Source organism: Hemitrygon akajei, chromosome 9, assembly GCF_048418815.1.
Source record: "Hemitrygon akajei chromosome 9, sHemAka1.3, whole genome shotgun sequence".
Taxonomy (NCBI): Eukaryota; Metazoa; Chordata; class Chondrichthyes; order Myliobatiformes; family Dasyatidae; genus Hemitrygon; species Hemitrygon akajei.
Window position 1 is genome coordinate 153,633,970 of NC_133132.1, and position 24,223 is coordinate 153,658,192.

General features: G+C 40.7%; 1 protein-coding gene across 2 annotated transcripts in view; it reads left to right on the forward strand.

The window, feature by feature from the left end:
• Window positions 1-24,223, forward strand: part of themis (thymocyte selection associated) — a 55,868-nt gene that overhangs the window by 19,998 nt on the left and 11,647 nt on the right. For both annotated transcript variants that reach the window (XM_073057319.1, XM_073057318.1), the window contains exons 2-3: window positions 14,354-14,512; window positions 19,776-20,231. In XM_073057319.1, the coding sequence (XP_072913420.1) occupies window positions 14,354-14,512; window positions 19,776-20,231 (615 nt within the window). The remainder of the gene's footprint in view (window positions 1-14,353; window positions 14,513-19,775; window positions 20,232-24,223) is intronic.

Here is a 24,223-nt window from a genome sequence, read left to right on the forward strand (position 1 = left end):
TGACATTGATGAAGAATGTTACTGCCCTGAAGTTTTTGCTATATAAAGGTGCAGGGTTTCTGTTTGCCTCAAGTGTTGTGTTTGTCACAGTCTGTTAGCTTGTTTCATATGGCATTGCTGAATGGATTGTGGATACATACTGTACTTGTTGGTAGGTTCATTGGCTACTGTTAATTGCTTCTAGTGCAGAGGGGTAGTAGGAGATTGGGGTAGGGGATTGAGAGAGAATATGTTTCAGATAAATATAGAGGGTTGGGAAGGGCAGGGTAATGTAATTGGTGGAGACATACATAATTCACAACCACCAACATTGGGTTCGGATTCTTTTTAAGAGGCTGGTCTGACGTGCAGATGTTATAACATGAAGTTCAGTTACTGTGCCTTTGTGTTTAGGGTTTGGAGTACAATAAATGAGTTGCTACGGTTTTTCTTAAACATAAAACGCCTCACAAACACAAGAAAATCTGCAGAAAATGTGCTGCTGAAAATCCAAGGCAGCACACACAAAATGCTGGAGGAACTCACCCGGTCAGGTAGCGTTTGTGGAAAGGAATAATAAACAGTCAACGTTTCAGGCCGAGACGTTTCATCAGGACTCGTGTTGTTTTATTTGCGAAAACTTAAATTGGTGAACCTGATGCTGTAAGATGATTCCAGAAGACAAATATCAGAGTGTGTATTTTACGTACATACTTTGACAATAAAATGGACCTTTGAACCTTTGCATTTTTGAATGTGTTGGCCAATGCAGTCACTTTGATAAAAGTTTTATCCATTGGTGTAAGAGATTGTTCTAATGACGCTGCTAATAAACCTTTCCTATTAATAATGTATCGTCCCATTGTGATGTATTAACATCTGTTAGTATGTGGATCTGTTTGCACAGCTCCTCTCTTTGTGTTCTTAACCTCAAGTAGTTTAGGGTTTGCTTTGTCACAGTATAGGCAGCTTTAGTTCAGAGTCGGAACTTTGTGGCTTTAAGCCCCTGAACAGAAACCTGAGCACGTGGTCCAGGCCGCAGTGTCGATCTACACTAGCGCTGTGCACAGCCTTTGGGAAAGGAAATGAAAGTGAAAAACTACAGATGCTGGAAGTCTGAAACAAAACCAGAAAATGCTGGAAAGAAAAATACAGTTAACGTTTCAGGTCAAAGAACCTTCCCTAGAAGAGGTTGCAGGGAGAGTGGGTGAGAGACAGAGGGGACAAAGGGAATATCTCTGATAGGGTGAAGGCAGGTTTGCCAAGATGATTCTAGAGAGTGAAAACAAACATGGAGATTCTAAAAGTGTGAAATGTAGGTCAGAGTGACTCTTTAACACATTCAATAATTTCTGGTAACTTGTTTTTTCTGTTTGTTATCAGCACCAGCCAGTTGTGCCGTGATGTTATCCATCTCTAATATTAAATGTTTTTATTTATTGCCTTCATTTAAAAAGGGCTGAAAAGAAAAGCCTGAGAATTGGAGACCAATAAGCCTAATGCCTGTGCAAATTAAGTTACTACAGGCGATTCCGAGGATTAAGGGTTTGAAGCCTTCAGAAATATAGGGGTTAATTGGAAATAGTCAACATAGCTTTGCAGATGGGAGATCCCCCTCATGAATTTGATTGAGATTTCTGAAGAAGTAATCAAGAAGTTGATGAGGGCAGAGCAGTAGATATGGACTTCAGTAATGCCTTTGATACAGTTCCGCATGGTAAACTGCTGTGGAACAAGAGGACATGATTTGAGAGTTAGGGGGAACACAAGGGGGAATTTCTTTACTCGGAGAGTGGTAGCTGTGTGGAATGAGCTTCCATTAGAAGTGGTAGAGGCAGGTTCGGTATTGTCATTTAAAGCAAAATTGGATAGGTATGTGGACAGGAAAGCAATGGAGGGTTATGGACTGAGTGTGAGCCAGTGGGACTAGGTGAATGTAAGCGTCGCCATGGACTAGAAGGGCCGAGATGGCCTGTTTCCGTGCTGTAATTGTTATATGGTTATATGGAAAGATAGATTACATGTGATTCAGGAAGAGCTAGCTAACTGGATACACAAATGGCTTGATGATCCATATTGGCGGAAGGTTAGTTTTTTTAGGACTGAAGGCTTGGTGCTAGGCCCAATGTTATTTATCTTTTATATCAATGATTTAGCTGGGAATGCACAAAGTGTGTGTTGTGGCATCTGGAACAAAGCGATACTGCTGCTGACGACTGCACAGGGAGCAGTCCTTGTATGATGCACCCTCCAATAAATCCAATAGTAATGTTCAAAGAAGTCAAATGTATTTGATCCTTTACTACCAAGACATACAGTCTTGAAACTTGTGAATCTAAAACTCATGTGAAGTTAAGTAGAGTTAAGTGACTTCAAATGTAATTAAGCAGTCAATAAAAGATATGGCACCCTTCAGTCTCCAGTCTAAATGACCCAGAATAAAGCATGAATGGATAGCTAAACCCTTCACTTTTACAATACCCCCACCCACATGACTAATTACCATAATAAACATGCAACACTGAATACAATGTAGATTGAAAACAGATGCATGACTCCTACAGCATAATTAGTAAGTTTGCAGGGGACACTAAAATAGGTCATGTTGTTGACAGTGAAGATGGTAATCAGAAATTACGAAGAGGTCCTGATTAGCTGGGTAAGTGGGCCAAGCAATGGCAAATGGAATTTGACTTAGATATGTGTGAGATATTGCATTTTGGGAAGACAAATGAGGATAGAAGTTTCACGGTGAACAGTAAGGCCCTGAAGAATGTTCTAGAACAGAAGGACCTGGGAGGACATGTACATGGTTCCCTGAAATCAGTGTTGAGGATGGTGAAGAAGGCTTTAGGCATGCAGGCCTTCATTTTTCGGATCATTGAGTGGGATGTTATTTTGTAGTTGTACAAGACAGTGGTGCAGCATTATTTGGAATATTGTACTAGTTTTTGTCGCCATGCTATAAGAAAGATGCCATTAAACTGGAGAGAGGGCGCAGAGGAGATTTATGAGGATGTTGCCAGGACTCGAGGGACAGAGTTATGGAAACAGGCTGAGCAGGTTGGAACTTTTCCCATTGGAGTATAGGAGAAGGAGGAGTGATCTTACAGAGGTATATAAAGAGAGGCATAGATAGAGTGAATGTTCACAGTCTTTTTTTCCCCCAGATTTGGGGAATCAAGAACTAGAGGGGTTTAAGATAAGAGAGGAGAGATTTCAAAGGAACCTGAGGGGAAATTCTTCACCATTAGAGTGATGCAACGAGCTAACAGGAGAAGTGGTCGAGGCAGGCATGTTAATAGCATTTAGAACATACATTGAGAGCAGGGATTTCCAAACTGTTTTGTGCAATGGACCCCAGCCATTAACCCTGGGGTCTGTGGACCCCAGTTTGGGAACCCCTGGTTTAGGGGGACGTGAGCCAGAGTTGGGGAAAATAGGACGAGCTTAGATGGACCATGCTTATCCACAACTAGCACCCCACAAGCCTTCGCATCCACCACATCATTCTGTGCAACTTCCACCATCTTCAACAGGATCTGAGCGCCAAATACATCTTTACCTCCCCTCCCCCCACTCCCCACGTTCCACAGGGAAGGCTCCCTGCGTGATTTCCTTGCTAGTTTGTCCCTTCGCACTAACCTCCCTCCTGGCTCATACCCCTGCAAGCAACAGAAATGCTACACCTCCTCCCTTACCTCCATTCAGTTCCTCCCCTAAATAGTTCTTCCAGGTGAGGCAGCCCTTCATCTCTGAATCTTTTGGTTTTGTCTGTGGTGTCCGGTACTCCTGGTGCGGCCTCCTCTAGTCGGTGAGACCCTATGTAAATTGGGGGACCGCTTTGTCGAGCACCTCTGCTCCATCTGCCAAAAGTGGGATTTCCCAGTGGCCAACAATTTTAATTCTTATCCTCATTCGCATTTCAGCATTCCGACATGTCATTCCATAGTCTCCTCTTTTGCCACCTCATGTTCTAGGTAGCCTCCAACTTGATGACATGAACATTGATTTCTTCTTCTGGTAGTTTTTTTCCTTCAACCTTCCCTCTTCTATTTCCCCATTCCGGCCTCTTATATCCTCTTCACTTGCCTACCACCTCTGCTCTAAGGCCCCTCCTTCCTCCCTTTCTCCCATGGATTCCTTCCTCTCCAGTCCTTCACCTTTTCCACCCACTTCATCTATCACCTTCCAGCTATCCTCCTTCACCTTCCCGCCACCTTTTTACTTTGGCGTCTTCCCCCTTCCTTTCCAGTCCTGAAGAAGAGTCTCAGCCTGAAATGTCGACTGTTTATTCATTTCCATAGAATCTGCCTGACCCGCTGAGTTCCTCCTGCATATTGTGTGTTTCTCTAGATGGGATCTTTGTCATTATAGAATGCCTGGGGTGAAGGGTCTGTTTCCAAGATGTATGACTCCAAGTCCAGTTCTTCTTCCTCTGCTCCTTGATGTACAGATTATTTCCAGCATCATTGTCATTTTAGGTTCTGACATGTTTTTTGCAACCTTCTACTTCCCTTTGTCTGTTTTATCCTTTTCCAGATGCTCTTTTTAAGCTCTTCAACTGATATTTCCATAAATCCTGACCCCACCCTATCAGAGATAGTCCCTTTCCCCTAGGCATCCCTTCCCATCCTCTCCACGGCTTTAAATTAACGTTTCCGGTTCCACTGAGAAGTTTCTGACCTAAAATATTAGCTTGGTTTCTCTTTCTTTAGATGCTATATGACAATTTTTTCCTTATATTTCTTAAAAAAAAAAGGAGAATGTCAGACTGGAGCCTTTCTGCCCAGTCAGATGGATGATCAGATCCAATCACTTCATTCAAAGTGTGTCAGGGGAGGTTTTCCAGAGCCTTGACCAACTCAACCCTGAACCGGCATGACTAAACATCAGGTGGTCATTAAACACATGAATATTTGTTCCATCTTCTTATATATAAATTGACCACCATGTTTGAGTGCCAGGCTCAGGCCTGAATGAATATTGAAAGCCCTGGTCAGAGTGGACCTGGAGAGGATGTTTTTATAGTTGGGAAGTCTAGGTCCAGAGGGCACAGCTTCAGAGTACAAGGAACACCTCCTCCAACCTGTCCACAACCACCATGTCTTTATTTCCTATCAGTCACCTTCTGCACAGACATTCCTGTGCCTAGTATCACTTTATGAACATACAACCAATCTTTGTATGCAAGCTGTCTTATATTTATTGTGTTATTTTTCTCTTTTTTTGTGCTGCATTGAGTATAAGAGTTGGGATGTTATGGTGAGGTTGTATAAGAAATTGGTGAGGCCAGATTTGGAGTATTGTGTGCAGTTCTGGTCACCTAACTATAGGAAAGATAGCAGTAAGATTGAAAGAGTGCAGAGAAGATTTACTAGGATGTTGCTGGGTCTTCAGGAGTTGAGTTACAGGGAAAGATTGAAAAGGTTAGGACTTTATTCCTTGGAGCGTAGAAGAATGAGGGGGGATTTGATAGAGGTATATAAAATTATGAGGGGTATAGACAGAGTAAATGTGAGTAGGCTTTTTCCACTTAGATTAGGAGAGATAAATACGAGAGGACATGGCTTTAGGGTGAAAGGGGAAAGGTTTGGGGGAACATTAGGGGGAACTTATTCACTCAGAGAGTGGTGGGAGAGTGGAACGAGCTGTCATCTGATGTGGTAAATGCGGGCTCACGCTTAAGTTTTAAGAATAAATTGGATAGATACATGGATGGGAGCGATCTGGAGGGTTATGGACTGGGTGCAGGTCAATGGGACTAGCGGAATAAACTTTTGGCATAGACTAGAAGGGCTGAATGGCCTGTTTTTTCTGCTGTAGTGTTCTATGGTTCTATGGAATTTGGAGTAACAATTATTTTGTTCTCCTTTATAGTTGTGTACAAAAAATGATATTAAACATTAAATTATCTTTAGACCAGAGATGGGGAGGAATCTCTTCAGCCAGAGGGTGGTGAATGTGTGGAATTCATTACCACAAATGGCTGTGGAAACCAAGTCATTGAGTATATTTAAAATACAAGTTGATAGGTTCCTGATTATTCATGGTGTCGGGGAGAAGGAAGGAGAATGAGGTTAAGATGGATAATAAATCAGTCATGATGAAACATGGGAGCAGGCTAGATGGGCTTATGGTAAAATTGTGCTCCTGTCTTATGTACTTACGCTGTTTGCAAGAATGAAGGTGGGGCCATGTGTTTCAAAGCTGCACTTCATTCAGCTGTTTTTATTTGGGTTTTATGATTGTTCAAGCAGCTTTCTAAGGTAACCAACCCTTGGGACTCCTGTGTAAATAGGACAATAGCGTGGATGGGGCATCGTTCCTTTGGAGTAACAAAGTTGCAGAATACTTTTGGAATCTTTCAGTTGTTTTCTCATTCCAGAATTTCCAGTAGGAAAAGAGACCTCAGAATAACATATACAAAATGCTGCAGGAACTCAGCAGGCCAGGCAGCATCTTTGAGCTGAGACCTCTCATTCAGGACTGGAAGGAAAGGGGGAAGAAGCCAAATTCTTCCATCTGCAGAATTGCTTGTGTTTGGGAAAAGGGATATGTAGGTATTTAGAACAAAAAAAGATAGATGGAATGGATCTGAACAGTTTCTTGAATGTTTTCAAAGCAGTAGTCAGAAAGTCATAACCAAAGTTGAGCTTCTTAAGTGAAATTTCACACTTAACAAATATGGGACAATCTTTGAACATCTCCTAAAAGGTTTTCAAGACATCTCTGGGTTGTGACTGGCCAACTTGTGAAATACACTTTACATACAAATGAGATCCTATAATGTTATTGAACTCAAAAGTCCAACATGCGTACTGTTCATTTCTACAAACTGCAGAAATGGTTTCACACTCGCCCCACTTTCAGTAATTGTTCAATCTTATCAGTCTCATCTGCTTTTGATAACATTCATTACAAAACTGTGGGAGTATGATTATCATATTGAGTGTATTTTCCTCATTAACAGACAAAATTGACTTTTGGATGTTTGTCATAACAGAACCTGGGGGTAGCTTGCAGAATTTAAAAAGCAGAGATTTCAAAGTTCAAAGTAAATTTATTATCCAAGTACACATATATCACCATATAATACCTTGAGATTCATTGTCTTGTGGGCATACTCAATAAATCACAATAGAACAGTAACAGAATCAATGAAAGACTGCATCAACTTGGGCATTTAACCAAAGTGCAAGAGACAATAAGCTGTGCAAATACAAGAAGAAAGAAATAATAAAAATAAATAAGCAAAAAATATCAAGAACATGAGATGAAGAGTCCTTGAAAGTGAGTCCATAGGTTGTGAGAACATTTCAGTGAAGTTGAGTGAAGTTATCTACTTTGTTTTAAGAACCTGATGATTGAGGGGTAATAATTGTTCCTGAACCTGGTGGTGGAGTCTTGGAGCTCCTGTACCTTCCTCCTGAAGGCAGCTGCGAAAACAGAGAATATCCTGGGTGATGGAGGTCCCTGAAGATGGATGCTGCTTTCCTGTGACATTGTTTCGTGTTGATGTGCTCAGTGGTGGGAACAACTTTACCTTTGATGGACTGGGCTGTATCTACTACTTTTTGTAGGATTTTCTATTCGAGAGCATTGGTGTTTCTATAGTAGACTGTGTGGCAGCCAATTACTATGCTCTCCACCACGCATCAAAGTTTTAGATGTCATGCCGAATCTTTGCAAACTCCTAAGGAAGTAGAGGCGCTGCTGTGCTTTCTTCATGATTGTAAGTCTTCTGAAATAATAACACCAAGGAATTTAAAGTTGTTGACCCTCTCCACCTCTGATCCTCCGATGAGGACTGGCTCATTGACCTCTGGTTTCCTTCTCCTGAACTCAATAATCAACTGCTTGGTTTTGCTGACATTGTGTTGATATTGTTGTGGGACCAATCAGCCAGATTTTCAGTCTCCCTACTACGTGCTGATTCATCACCACCTTTGACTGTGGTGTCGTCAGCAAAATTAAGTAAGGAGTGTAGCATGTAAGTGGGGAGGGAAATGAAAATAGTCTGTAATGCACGGTCATATCTCTTTTTTCATTCTTTGAATTTTGAGCTGATATATTAACCAAAGATTCTGTAAATTTGAAGCCTAAATATTCTGGAATCATGGTTACAAAAAATTGGAATATGGGTTTTTGTTTTACAGAAAAAAATCTAATTCACCATATTCTTTTAATTATTTTTGCCAATAATTAGCATTAATAAATACCATAAATCATGGGAGTCGAATTATGCCATTCCATCATGACTGATTTCTTGCCTTCTGACTTCTCCCTGTAACATTTGACGCATATACTAATCAAGAACCTATCAACCTCCACCCTAAATATGCCAATAACTTGGCCTTCACATGCATCTACAGTAATGAATTCCTCAGGTTCACCGACCCTGGCTAAAGAAATTCCTCCTCATCTCTGTTCCAAAGGGTCCCCTTGTATTCTGAGGCTGGATCCTCTGGTCCTAGACTTAATCCCCTACTCCAGGTTTCACTGAGATACTGAGGAGTTGAAGACTGAAATGGTTAAAAGCCAGAGCATGAAAATGGAAAAGTGTACACAGAATATAAATTAGCTGCTTTATTTTTGGATAGCCGTAGTCTACATCAGAAGATCAAAGGAGCACTTGAAATCAAACCAACAGCGTTATTAACATAGATAAGCAGCGTAATTGAAATCTTTATAATGATAGATGGGCTGTAGCAGTTAAAAGAAAAAGCTAATGAATAAATTAGAAAAAGGCACTTATCAATAAGAATATAGTAATGAAAAAATGTCATTCAGCTTATCCAACTTGTTCCAACATCGAATCCCTTTGTCAAGAAGCAATTTGGCTACATATTATAATGATGTTATTCCGCAACTGTGCACCTCTCTCTCAGATTAATCTGTAAGTATTTAAAGCTAAGTGTATAGCTGTGTTTTTATATACAGTTCAGGAAATTGATGCTGTCCAGAATTTTTTTGTCTATTCCTAGTTAGAAATACTCGGCCTGTCTTCATGTGGGGGGGGGGGGGGGGGGGGGAAGGTGGTTATAAGTTGGCCATCCACGACCCAAATGTGTACTCACGTACACATTTTATGAGTTGGTCAAAGATTGACCCATAAAATATTTGGTATGTTTGAAATTGCGTTTGAGTGTCTTTTCTTTTGCTATGACTTTCTGACCTCTTCTTCGATTACATTCAAGGGACTCCTCAGATCTATCCCAAATACAGACAAGTCTCTTTTCCTAAACACAAGAGATTCTGCAGATGCTGGCAATTGGCTTCCTCCCTTGTCCTGATGAAAGGTCTCAGCTCAAAACATTGACTGTTCAATATTCAATATTCAATCAGTGTAATGTAGTTCAAATCTCAAACATGTGCAGATCCACATCTAATTTTTCTTGCATTTTTGTCTGACTGTATTTTACTGATACCCTGTATGTCCACGGCTGTCTTGTACGTGCTTTGTGTTGTGTGTGACTGATGATAAAACGTTTTGCACCCTTGGCCCCAGAGTAATGCAGCTTCTTTTGCTGTATTCCCGGGTACTCAAGTATGGCTGAATGACAATTAAACTCGAAACTGAGAAGGGACAAAAATCATTTGCAATGTGTGGAAAACTCAGCAAGGAAAGAAAATATCAATCAAATCTATGTAGCCACCTAATTAATCTTTCTTAGGCTAGTGTCTTCAATAACGTAACATGGTGACCTCAGTTCCTCTGAAAAATTTGGAGGCATGATTACAATTCTCTCCATAACACTGTGTAACTGAAAATGTAATATTTACAGCTAAATATTAAATTCACATAAGTTTTGAGTTTGTGCAACATGCTTTGTAATTACAGTGGATTCAGGTTAATTGGAACACTGGGGTATCAGTACGTTTTGGCACAATTAAGCAGCCCCCAATTAGCCGAAGTTTAAAGGAAATAGTTAAAAAGGTGTAAAAAAGATAAACTACTTTTTAACCAAGTACCTATTTATGTATTTAAATAAAATACCATAAATTAGAACATGACCAATACCACTATGGTACTATAAAACTGTTATCTACAGAGGAATTAATTTAGTGTACACTGCCAGCTTCTTTTGATTGACTGTTGTGGTGAACTACATATACCTGTCTGGACTGCTCCTGTGGCTCCTCCCACAGACCCCTGCTGACTGCTCCTGTGGCTCCTCCCACAGACCCCTGTATAAAGGCGATTGAGGCCTGAGCCCGGCCCTCAGTCTCCAGGATGTAGTGTTGTTCATTCTTCCAGTCAATAAAAGCCGATATCTCGCTTCTTACGTCTCAGAGTGAGTTATTGATGGTGCATCAACTGTAAAGGAACAAATCAGCACAGACACCTAGTGTAGATAACGAACTGCCTTCGTACAATGTCTTCGACAATTGCTTTCTCAATCCTCATTTTCATTGTAACATTCAAGATGATTGTTGATACCTTCAAGTTTTTTGTAGTTCCTATCCTGTTGAAGTAGTAAAGTTGTTACATTTACACTCCCAGCTATTTCTGGTAAACACAGCCTGACTGTTTGAAATCACAGTGAGCAGAACAGATCTGAATTGTTTTACTCCCTATTTCTCACCAACTATCATGATAAAAATCCCCTGTGTGGTCGTTAAACAGTACACCGTGCTTAGAGCGAACAGTTTTTAAATATCATCAGTTGAATGTGTTTGTGTTCAAAAAAGCAGTGATTTTTTTTTGTCATGATAATTGGTGAGAAGTAAGCAGTAAGACAATCCATTGTGTTTCAAATATAATTCACCATAAACTCTGGAAACTTGTCTTTTCTCTCCCCCTCCTCTCACACCAGCCCCTCACCTCCACTCCTCCATTTTCTTCCCCCCACAGAATTTCTTTGTAGGTGATTGACTTTGTGATTTATTCTTGCCCCATAACAGCAGAATTATGATAAAGCCTAACACACAAATGTTCCAATGGACTAATTTATACAATTATATTACAAATCAGTGTTTTCATTTTCAGGAAATATGAAGCATTATTAATCTTGTACATTGAGAACCATCAATAGATAATTAGTAGCAAGACAATTTGATTAAATGATAACTGGTATGAATTGGGTATTCTGGATTGAATGGTGGTAATGAATATCCTGCAGTTATTTATCAAGAAGTGATATCGACTCAGTCATAGAGAAGTACAGCACAGAAATAGGCCCTTCGGCCCATCTAATCAATGCAAAACCATTCAAAATGACTGCTCACATTTACCATAGCCATTCATATCCTGCCAGCTTGATTCATTCAAAGAAAGGCTCTCAGGATTTTAGGTGTAGATGAAGCCACAGCTCGTGAGAAGCTAGTCATCAGTAGCTTACACCACAGACGACAGGTTGCTGCAGCTACTGTGTATAGAAAATGCAGACCAGCCACAGCCCTGCAGACCTTCCCACCACGCTGCCTTCATCTTATGAGAGAGCGCACCACACGATCAAGTTTATCTATGCCTGATCATGCTGTTTCTATGCCTGATGCGAGAACCTACGCACTGGACAGAAACTTCCTTCACTGTGTTATCAGAATTTGGAACATCCTTCCAGATGCTGTGGTTGGAAACAACTGTGACGATGGGGTCCAAACCTTCAAGAGTCGAGTGCACAAACACCTATCATCTCTGGGAGGGAAGTCACGTGCTTCTTCATAAGCTATCATGAAGGGGACCAGGATGGCAATGCTTGGTTGTTGGTAGGTAGGGTTAATACCTGACTTTCAAGAGCACTTGTGAGTTCTGTTCTGGCTGGATTTAGTCCTTAAACTGCTGGAGAACAGTGTGGAAAGATCAGGTGCTGTTTTCTCCCGGTAGGGATCAGTTTTTAGTTCCAAGTGCTCCTGTCACGTTTTGTCACCCTGCAACCTTATCCTTCAATCTCTCTGAATTATGGAGGACAGCATGTGTATAAATGTCTCTCTCCAGCAGCCTTCATCATGATCATCATGACTCCACTATTTCTACTTTTATAAAATGTTTCTTAATTGCACATATGATTTTTTTTGTGTGTTCTATCGCTGAGCAGCAGTGAACCATCTGTTTGGCCTATCAGAGTTCTCTTTGGGAACTAGTTGACCTGATCAGCATTTCTGATCTGGCTATTGTTCATGATTGCACTTGATAATAATTAAAAAAGTACCTATCCAAACTTCTCTTAAACATTGAAATCGAGTTGGCATGCACCACTTGCACTAGCAGCTCATTCCACACTCTCATGGCCCTCTGAGTGAAGAAGTCTCCCCTCATGTTTCCTTAAACTTTTCACCTTTTACCCTTAACCCATGACCTCTGGTTGTAGTCCACCCAACCTCAGTGGAAAAAGCCTGTTTGAATTTACCCATTCTGTACCCCTCATAATTTTGTATAACTCCATCAAATCTCCTCTCAGTCTCCCGGCAACATCCTTGTAAATTTTCTCTGAACTCTTTCAGCTCTATTTACATCCTTCCTGTAGAAGAGTTTAGAGTCAGACCACGTGGTGAGATACAATAAGTTTAATTAGTCTTTTAAGTTATATAAAATAAATTTTCTAAAATGGAAATGAAAAAAATACGAAAACAAACTTAACCAATGAATGAAGAAACGCAGATCTGCTGGAAAATCAAAACTCATAACAATGCATTGTATCCTGTAAATGCACTTGCTTCTTACATCAAACAGGTGAATATGTAGCTATTTATCATTTTAAACAAACAGCAAATCACATTGCATATAAATTAATTATAATATTGAAATGATGAATGTATTTCAACTTAAAGTTTGATGGGTGTGCAAATTAATTTCAGTGCTTGGAGACTCTCAGAAATTGTTCTAAATCTATAAGGAGCCTTCATTTCATATTTGAACACTGGTTGTGCTTCAGACCAGATATTTATGCCAAATTTAAGATTGCCAATTTTCAACTACCTAACAAGGCTAACTCACTTCACTGTGCCTTGGGCCACCTACTGCTGTTGTGGTCACTCATAACGTCGTTACACCTGTTGAGCCCGTTAAAGTTGACAAGCCTCTGGGCTAGGGAGAAACAAAAAGAGGGAGAGACAGTAGCTTCCGTCTCATCCAGCAGGAATCAGAACCAGACAGTTTTCCAAACAGATGCTTCCGTTCCTTGGCATTGGCCCACACTTTCGGTACCAGCCAGGATGTAGACTTGAGCACCATATCTCAGTGCTGAACAGCTGCAGCTCTCACCCAGATCTGAGCAGAACTGCCCTCAGCAGTGGCCGCTGCAGATGGCCTTTGTTACTCATGCCACAGGAATGGAGTACCTGAGGAAGATGAGCACTCGTGCAAGGTTTCCAGCAGAAACTTGTGTAGTCAAAACAGTTTGCCTTTTTGTAAAGTCAAGACCTGAATGGATTGACTCCAGGACTAACAACTTCGTAATGGATCAGTGTTCTGTGAGACAGCATCAAACCAGACACAAGACCCCCCCCCCTACCCCCGCTTTACTGGGGAGTTGCATTCCTAGAAAATAGACCATGTCAGGATTTTCTGTAATATGAGGCCGCATCATCTGTTTATGCGTCAAGAGGTGGAAAATTAAAAATTAAATTTCTTGTTAATTTATTTACTTTTTATCGCACACAAATTCTGTGAGTGAGTTTTATGTATTACTTCAAATATTTGGGTCATGATTTATGATAGCTGTAAAGCAAATGGACTTATTAAAACGGTGAACTGTTCTGTGTGCTACTCAGTTTATCCTCTGTAAGTGTGAGGTTCAACAAAACTCTGCTTCCTTTCCCTGAACTCACAAAAGGTTGTGTTTACCCATCACTTCTGGTCCCAGTGACCTACATAAACCCTCATTATGAAGCGTCTCAATTTTAAAACCCTCACTTACAGATTGAAACTTATTTATATTTTCACTTTCCACACCAATTTCCGTGCATCTATTTGGTCCTACCTCTGTATGAGGTATCCGCGATTGTGGCTTTTTGATTATTCCTGAGTGTAATCCATCTTGCGACCCAGCTCTCAAATTCCATCCACAAACCTCGTCTTTGTACTCTGTCATCTCAAGCCCTTGCTGAATGCTTTGCTCCAATATTTTACACTAATTATTCCCTGTAAAATTCGTGTTCTTAAGTCAGTTACTATGTTATAGGCACCTTGCAGATACAGGTTGCTATTATATTTGTCAGTTTTATTTCTTATGGTGTTAATTGGAATATATAGGGGCGTGCCTTGTTATTTCAACATCATGTAATTGTTACTCTGGATTGTTGCCCTCCATGATGTAACTTGAATTTTTTGATATGTTATTGTATGAATTACGTATTATCTGAAATATCTTATCATCATCCCTAAAATACTCAAATTAGCAAAATAAAATATTTGGAACTGTTTCCCCAGGTTCGGTATATGAAATGCAAGGACAAGTGTGTTGCTTGTCTACGGGAGAAATCATTAAGATCATTGGATTCAAAGTAGTAAAAGTTAAAGTGAAGAGTTGTGAATTCATTGAAGGGAACATCTCCCCGTTCGCAGTGGAGTTGCCATTGGATTATCCAGGTACCCTTTTTATAATTACATTCTGTTTAAGTTTGTCTAAGAATTGTAATTGTCTTGTGTTGTACCCTAACTAGCATTAGGTTTTGTCCCCCGTTATCCCTTGGCTCACTGACCTGCAATGGTTTGCGGTTAACAAACGCTCCGCTCTTAAAATTGTCACCCTCGTTCTCAGGTCTTCTATGGTCTTGATCCTTCCTATCTCTGTAACCTCTTCCTGTCTATAACCCTTCGAAATATTACCACTCATCCAGATACCCTGTTGCATTTGCTGACTTTAATTGCACCACTGTTGGCAGCTGTGCCGAGACCCTTTATATTATGCAATTTCCTCTGTAAAGCCCTCCATTTCCTTTTCCTTCTACCATTCGTTTTGCCATCTGCCCCATTAAGTACTTCTGTCAATTTTCGGTTTGTTTCAGTTTACTTCAGGAGCTAGGACCTACTTGCATTATTGTAAGTTTTACGTAGTTGTGCATGTCTATAGCTACACGTACATGTGAGCTAACAAGTCTTATGTAAGCCTTTGGTGCCCCATTTGTTTTTGCAAAATATAAATGCAACCACTTAGAAAACCATTTCCTTTCTAACTGCAATATAGATGTGGTCACATGTAATACAGGGAAGTTCTTCTACCCTCTAAGGTGAATGTAAAGTAGCACATAGCACAATTTTTGAAGAAGAGGGAACTATACCTGGTATTTTGCCCAATATTTATTCTTGCATACACCACCACTAAAGAAGCAAGTTATCTGATGATTATCGTACAGCTTTTTGTGGGAGATTACAGTGTATGGGTTAGATGCTGTGTTTCCTTTGTCACAATGTCAACTATACATTAGAGTGTATTAGTTATGAAGTGTTTTAGAAACAGCATAATGATCTCGACGCAGCTTCCGACCAGAAACTTCGACCTTCCCTTTGCATCCGCAGATGCTGTGTGACCTGCTGAGTTCGTCCAGCAGTTTGTTTTTTGACAGGAAGTGTAAATGTTAGGCAGCCGCCTCTCTACTTTCTTTGGCAAACTGCGTGCAACAAGAACAGTAGTGTGGTGCAGTGTTTTTTCATCTAGGGCATAGAATATCGAAAAATGTAAATGATGGAAAGTGTTAATGATTTTGATGAGAATGTAGGTAGCACGATTAGTAAATTTGCTGCTGATATTGTGTTCAGTTCGGGTCACTGTGCACACTGGAGAGGGTGCAGAAAAGATTAACGTGGATTGCTACCTTGATTGGAAGGCTTGAGAACTGGGAGAAATTGGATCGGCTAGATCTTTTATCTCCGAAGCTGGGGATGATGAAAAATGACATGAAAGATGTATAAAATTTAGGAGGTTCACCTTCCTCACCACCCCATCTACCTGTGCTCCAGTTTTCAGGGATTTGTATATTTCTACCCCAAGGTCTGTCTATTCTCAGCAACACGACCCAGAGCCCTGTCATTCACTATATGTGTTCTGCCCTAGTTTCACTTCACACTGGTGCAGATTATGAGATGTAGGGTAGATAGCCAGGGTGTCTGAAACTAAAGCACATAGATCAAAGGTGAGAGAGAGGGGATTTAATCTGAGGGGTAAATTGTTCACACGAAGTGTAGTTGGAATGAGCTGCTACAGGAGGTGGTGGAGGCAGGAACAGTATCAATATTTAAAAAGGCATTTTAGCAGGTAATTGAATGAGTGAGGCATAGAAGAATGTGGGATTAATGCAGGCAAATGGGTTTAGTATTGTTAGGGATGATGGTTTGCATAGAGGCAATGGGCCATAGGACCTGTACAGCTGATGATTGGGCTATCATGAAAGTTTTGGATGTACAACTATTTTTTTCAGTGAAGTGCAAGCTGTATGTTTGTACAGGATTTGAAATGAGTGTAAATTTAGCTTCCATTTTATTGACCTCCATGAATTATTAACAAGCAGGAATGTCTGGGAATGTCAGGGGCGTGAATCTGACTTTTTCTGACGTCAGTTTACATCAGTCATCAACCATGAAGAATTTTGATTGTTCATTAGCTGTAATGTCATCAAACAGGCTGAGTCATCTGAAGAATTCTGGTACATTGACCAAGGAAGTAGAAATAGAAAAAGCACAATTCTTAGATGATTGCATTTCAATTAAAGAGAACTGAAATTCTCTAAACCCTTGTTACGCTCTGACTTATCACCTTGGATCTGTGTATTGCAAAGTTGGGGTCAGGATCAGGGGCAAAGACGGTCCACAATGTGGGCAGGTTTGCAGATGGTGTGTGTGTTCTGTGTGTGACTGGAACCAGGGTTGGAGTTGGATTTTAGGCGTCAGGAATATGGGTGGGTTTACGTACAAGCCACAACTGAAACTTGCATGGGAGTTTTATCTGTGTGTGTGTTGACCTTCAAATGTTGTTGTAGGTTTAGTATCATTGTTCATAGTCTTACGATTATCTTTGTTGTATCTTGTTGTCCATAAAAAGTCCATGTCCCCATCCTTCATGAATAATGAGACGTTGTAAATTAAGTAAGCCTAATTATTTTAAACGATCTTGTACGTTTCTATATAGGAATGACAATATATTCAGTTTTTTAGGATCCAAGTATGTTTAATAATATTTGTGATTTAGTACTGTATTAAAGATACTGTGTGTACCTAAAAAAACAATATATTTAGAGTCTTGTGTTGCAAATAATCTGTAAATGGTTGAGGGCGTCAATTGATCCTCAGCTGCTGGGACATCACCGCAGTGTAGTAGTTAGCAGGACACTATTACAGCTCGGGGAGTTCTCTAGTTTAGAATTCAATTCCAGGGCCATCTGTAAGGAGTTTGTTCTCCCCATCCAGCTTCGTCCCACTTAGTAAGTTACCGTAGATTCCGGATTTTAAGCCGCTACTTTTTTCCCACATTTTGAACAGCTTTGAACTCTGCGGCCTTTAATACGGAGCGGCTAATGTATTATTTTTTTTCATGCCGCCAAAAACATTTTGCCTCGTAACAGTAGACCAATAAAATTGATGAGTAGTTCACAGAGGTCCAATGAAATTGTACGATAAATCAAGCGCACTTTCACAATTAAATTTTTGTAAATCAGTCATTTGTACTCGCCCTCATCAACATGGAAAACACTCGAAGAAAAGCATTGTGCTGCCTTTATGGCAGTTATTTAGTTTATAATATTTTAGCTTAGTAATTCATTTGTTAGTTAAAGTTAGAAGTGTTTTAACTATATTTGTTTTCTGTACTACATCGCGGGATGCTATGACGTCACACCCGGTTTCGCCGCGTCTTGTGGGATACCGGTTTGCGATAAACGGGAAGGAGGGGGGTGAGCGGCAGAGCGAAAACGCTGCTTTTAAGTTAAAGGCGATCAATAACTTTTCCTGGTAGGCTGCAGTATATATATTTTTTACCAGTCGTTAGGAGATATTGGAATGTTGTTCAGTAAAAAAGTATACGCAACGTATATTTAAAAGTAGCCGCGTTACAGGCACGGTTCGAAAAAAAGCATTTGCAATATGTATTTGTTTATGTTACCATATGGATTTAATTAAAAGTTAAAAAATCCTCACGTGTAATATCTTTCTGTGTAAATATCTCATATTACAACGTGGGACACCTGCGGCCTAAAATCCGGTGCGGCCTGTACAAGTAAAAAATTGATTTTCTTTCTAAAATTAGAGCCAGTGGCTTTTAATCAGGTGCGCTCTGTAGTCCGGAATCTACGGTAATTGGTCATTGTAAATTGTCCTGTGATTAGGCCAGTGCTAAAGAGATGGGCTGCTGGACAGTGTGGCTTGTTGGGTCAAAAAAGTCCAGTCCAAGCTTTATTTCTAAATAAATAAAAATAAAATAAAAGTGACAAGCAATATAGGAGCTATTTTGAGCTGTAGACTGGTGAGAAAGGCATTCTATGTCGAGAAGTTTATTGAGTTCGGCAGAGAAAGTTGCCAAACAGCATTCCCTAGTGGAGGAGCAGGAAATAAATCGTAAAAGCTCAAGAACACATTTAACTGTACGTAACTGTGCTCTAGAACAAGTTAATAAAAGGTTCACCAGAGTCAGTAATTTAAAAATTCATTTGGCAGCAACCCTAATGAGTAGATACATTTTTCATCCATAGTACACCAGCTGTTAACTTTTCTTTCAGATTTCCATTCATGCCTGTTTAGTTGATCTGAGCTGGGTTTAAGTAAAAATTTTAATCAAGTTACATGACATGAGAAACCATTCACTTTGTATTTCCTAAAGTATTTATGACATGTGATCTATAGCTAAGTTACAATTATAAAACAAGACCTTAAGACATGACTTATTTTTAGATAGAAACTTTCTTACAGAGTGAGTGCTAAGGTACTGAAGTGTGCAGTAGGGATATGGGGAAACGGATCCATAATTCCTTGAAAGTTGTGTTACAGGTAGAGAAGGTCATAAACAGACCTTTTCGCACATTAGCTTTCCTAAATCAAACTACTAACTACAGAAGTTAGGGTGTTATGTTGAAGTTGTATAAGACGGTAAGTATTGTGTGCAAACAAGAGAAAATCTGCAGACGCTGGAAATCCAAACAACACACGCAAAATGCTGGAGGAACTCAGCAGGCCAGGCAGCATCTATGGAAAAGAGTAAAGAGTCGACATTTTGGGCCGAGACCCGTTACTGGTCCTGATGAAGGATCTCAGCCTGAAACGTCATATGTTTATTCTTTTCTGTAGACGCTACCTGGCCAGCTGTGCTTCTCCAGCATCTTGTGTAGTGTTGTGTGCAGTTCTGATTACCTGACTACAAAAAAGATATTAGTAAGGTTGAAAGAGTACAGAGAAAATATATGAGGATGTTGCTGGAACTTGAGGACCTGAGTTGTAAGGAAGATTAAATAGGGTTGGATTTTATTCCCTAGAATGTAGAAGATTGAGGGGAGATTTGATAGAGATATACAGAATTATGAAGGTTAATGTAGGCAGGTGTTTTCCCACTGAGATTGGGTGAGACTGTAACTAACACTTAAGGGTAAAGTGTGAAAGATGAAATATTTAAGGGGAATCGGAGGGGGAACTTCTTCACTCAGAGGGTGTTGCAAGTGCAGAATGAGATGTCAGCAGGGTGGTGGTACGGGTTTGATCGCAACATGATGGGAGGGATATGGAGGGCTTTGGTCCAGGTGTGTAGGTTGATGGGACTTGGCAGAATATTCGTTCAGCATGGAGTAGATGGGCTGAAGGGCCTGATCCTATTCTGTACTGCTCAGTGACTCTAGGATGAATAGCAGCTAATTTGTGGTTTTATTTTCAACAGGTTTCTTCAAGCTTCATGTTGATCCATGTCCATATACTAGTTTGAAGGATATCGTAAGATCAGTGAAAATTGGGGACAACCGCTTGGGTCATCCTCATTTCTGGAGCACCGTGGACATTCAGCTGAATGACATCTTCATTAAAAAAGGTGAACATATAGTGCTCAACTCTCTGGCAGAAGTGGACGGCGAGGAGTGTGTCAACTGCACAGTTATCAAAGGTGCCAAAGCCAAAACATTAAGAATTCCACTGTCATTCGAAGGGACATTCCATGAATGTGAAGATGACCAGTTTTATACTCTGAAGGAGATTGTAGAATGGAAGATCTCCAAGCATAGAAGGCGAGTTGTGAAGCTCATGAAAACAATGGCCACCTGGGAAGAGAGCCCTTACAATGAGTATTTACACAGTGATGTGTACCTTCTGCCTGTCTATGAAGTACAAGCAGTGGCGAGATGTGAGTACTTGTCTATGCTTCATCACAGTTCTGGAGATTTACTGCTTTAGCCCAGTAAAATGTTTGAGAGAAAACTTGCGGGCTAACAGGAATTTTCCTGGTACTTTAATTACAATTAATTTGCCACAGGATTCTGGAAGTTCACTGCTATTTGAATAAGGTCAAGCAGAAATGTCTGTCTCAAAACCATTTGAAGTACAAGATGCAAACATTGAGTAAATCCGTACTTGGGTCCAGTCGTCAGGCGAAGTGGAGAAGCTGTTCTGTGCCCCTTCTCCCACTAGAGGGCATCAGTGACAACAGGAGTGCAGCATCAACTTCCTTCCCAGAGCAACACACTCTAAATGCTGGAGGAGCTCAGCAGGTCAATCAGCATCTACGGTGGGGAAATAAATGATGATGCTTTAATAAGCAGGTAACAGTTCTGGTGGAGCATCAGTTGTTTATTCCCCTCTGTAGATACTGCCTGACTTGCTGGCTTCATCCAGCATTTTTCATGTGTGTGTGGCTCGAGATTTCCAGCACCAGCAGAAGCCCTTGAGCCTGACTTTCCTTCACAGAGTTATAGAATCATAGTCACACAACTGAGAACAGGCCCTTCAGCCCATGTGTCCATGATGGCCATCAAAGCCCACCTTGGTTATCACCACTCTTGCTCGAAGCTTGGGTGAAAGCATGCATAAAAGGATACATACTTGAAATACAATCAAAGTAAAAAATAAAAATCTTTATTTACCAATTCAATCTGAGAGGGGCCTCTGTAGGTCAGGGTCAATCACAGATGTTGCGTCCTAGCTGTCTAGATATGTAGGCCACATGGAGAGCAAGCTGTTGCCCACGTAGTAAGCTCCCCCTCTCCAGGCATCTGATGAAACCAAAGGAATGGCAGAGACCAATAGTGTTTGGAACCAGCAACATTGCAGGAGTTGTCAACGTAGGACTTAGGGACTCCAGCTCCGGATTTTTCCCTCTGGGTTTACTCCCAAAGCCTTCCCTATGATTAGGTATAGCTGCAAGGCAGCGGAGGTTTGAGATCAGAGTTTTCCTTCTCCTAGATGAGCTGCCAACCGTGGCTGATGAGCCCCATCTACCTAAGTTGACTGGTTTCAAGGCGCCAGTAACCCACCTCTGCTCCTTCTCCTCTCAGTCGAAGCGATTCTGCCGGGCTTAGTAACCAACCTGCACATGAAGAGCGGGAGCTAAACTTGGTTGTCAGCAACTATTTGAGCACCATTGGGAGAATTTAATAGAATAGGTAGTGGGAACTTATCCCACTACCACCCCCAGCTATAACAAACTTGTTATCACCCTGACACAGTTGTGTCAAGAAAACAACCTCTCCCTCAATGTCGCAAAAACAAAGGAGCTGGTTGTGGATTACAGGAGGAATGGAGATGGGCTAATCCCTATTGATATCAATGGTTCTGGGGTCGAGAGGGTGAACACCTTTAAGTTCCTCAGTATAAACATCACCGAGGATCTCACGTGGTCTGTACATACTGGCTGTGTGGTGAAAAAGGCACAACAGCGCCTCTTTCACCTCAGATGGTTCAAGAAGTTTGGTGTGGGCCCCCAAATCCTAAGAACTTTCTACAGGGGCACAATTGAGAGCATCCTGACTGACTGCATCACTGCCTGGTATGGGAACTGTACTTCCCTCAATCGCAGGACTCTGCAGAGAGTGGTGCAGACAGCCCAGTGCATCTGTAGATGTGGAGTTCCCACTGTTCAGGACGTTTACAAAGACAGGTGTGTAAAAAGGGCCAAAAGAATCATTGGGGATCCAAGTCACCCCAAACACAAACTGCGGGAAATTGTACCGCAGCATAAAAGCCAGGACCAACAGGCTTTGGGACACCAGGCCATCGGACTGATTAATTCATGCTGACATAAATATATTTACATGTTATATTGTTGTTCGTACTATCTATTATAAATTACTATAAATTGCTCATTGCACATTTAGACGGAGATGTAACGTAAAGATTTTTACTCCTCATGTATATGAAGGATGTAAGTAATAAAGTAAATTCAATTCCATAAAGGAACCTAATTCAATCCATCAGGTTGTTCTCTAACACAGAGAAACAAAAGACGAACTCGTTTTATCTCCTTTTATCTTGTTTAGTCGCCTTTCACAATGGACTGCTATTTCTGCTCATGGATGATTCAGATCAGTGCACACATGATTCACTACTTTCCTGAGAAAAAAATCGTCAAATTTAGCATTTCATTTCCTGTTACACAGAACAAAGAAACTTCTCAACTTTGAAATCTTTCTGTGGGGTATACAGGCATCAATATTAACTGCTTCTATCACGGCCATGATAATTTTTCCCTTCGCAAAATTCATCCGACACCAAGAGCTGAGAAGAGCAACAAGAAGACATTTGCAGTGCTTTTGACGTTGCTTATCTTCCTTTACCCTGTTAGTTGTGAGTCTCATTGTCCTGATTTGAAAAGAAACCTTGAAATAACTCTATCAGTCGTTCACCTCTGTTCTCCAAATCGTGTGACACCAGTTTGTAGACAGGAACGGTGATTTTGCTGGATCATAATGAACAGGAGCTTGTGAACCCATTTGCAGCTGGGTTAATGGTTTGGGAATCCGAGTTGATAATATCGTGTCGAATGTCCCAATGCAACTGTTCCAGCAGCTCGGGTTGTATTGTGGAGCGTAGAGAGAGAACACCTGCTTTTTGTAACATCATAGCAATTAATTCTGTGCCTTTTCCCTCCTAAGAATAATTGTGGAAATTAATTGTAGTCTACAGACTGTGCTTCTAAAATGGGATGTGATCACTTTGATATCAGAAGGCTTCAATTTTGCATAACAGAAGGGACTCCAGCCCATTCCAAACAGAACAGAGGGCCATGTGACAGGGAAGATCCAGGCAGTTTTGAGAGTAGGTTACCTGGCTGACACAACATTGTGGACCAAAGTGCCTGTAAAGTGCTGTAGATTTCTATGTTCTATAAATACTCCAACTGCCCAACAGCAAGATTTTGGGAAGGTGACATTAACCATTTTGCCATGAGAAAGGATAATTAACTCATCTCCTCCCTGGTGCTAGAGTTAAACCTTTTCATTTCTGTCCAATCTGCAAACTTAAAATCTCCCCTGTACCATTTGCACCCTTTGATCTACCCTGAGAATCATAAATAAAATTAGAGAACCGGGGAACGTGTAAAGAGCAATAGTTTAACCTGTGGTAATAATGGAACATATCGGGGTAACAGTCCCATAAAATGGTACACACGTTCAGTCCTTTTCTGTTGAATTCTCAGTAAATCTGGAGAAGACATTACTTTAGGAGGGTGATGCTCCTGTGGAATGTGTTGCTACTATGTATCGAGAAACAGGATCAGTTTTTGTGTGTTTAACACCTGATTCATGCCTCGGATAGACAAAAAAAAACACATGCTAGGAGGTATTAAGATATAATGTTTGCTAAATCACAGTTTGATTTCAGACAGACAGACATACTTTATTGATCCCGAGGGAAATTGGGTTTCATTACAGCCGCACCAAGAATAGTGAAGAAATATAGCAATATAAAACCATAAATAATTAAATAATAATAAGTTAATCATGCCAAGTGGAAATAAGTCCAGGACTAGCCTATTAGCTCAGGGTGTCTGACACTCCGAGGGAGGAGTTGTAAAGTTTGATGGCCACAGGCAGGAATGACTTCCTGTGACATCTCGGTGGAATGAGTCTCTGGCTGAATGTACTCCTGTGCCTAACCAGTACATTATGCAAGTTATAACTGCAATGGATAGACATCAGTAAAATATTCAGCAGGGTCCCTCTTGGTAGACTGTTCCATGAAAACTTAGCAGATTGGATTCAAAATTGTCTTCTCCACAGAGGGCAGGGTGGTAGTGTAGGGGCTATTCTACTGGAGCTCTATGATCAATGGTGGTCTGCAGATATCTGGTTGATTTGGACGAAAATGTGGGTGAGTAGACAACATAAAAACAGGTGGGAT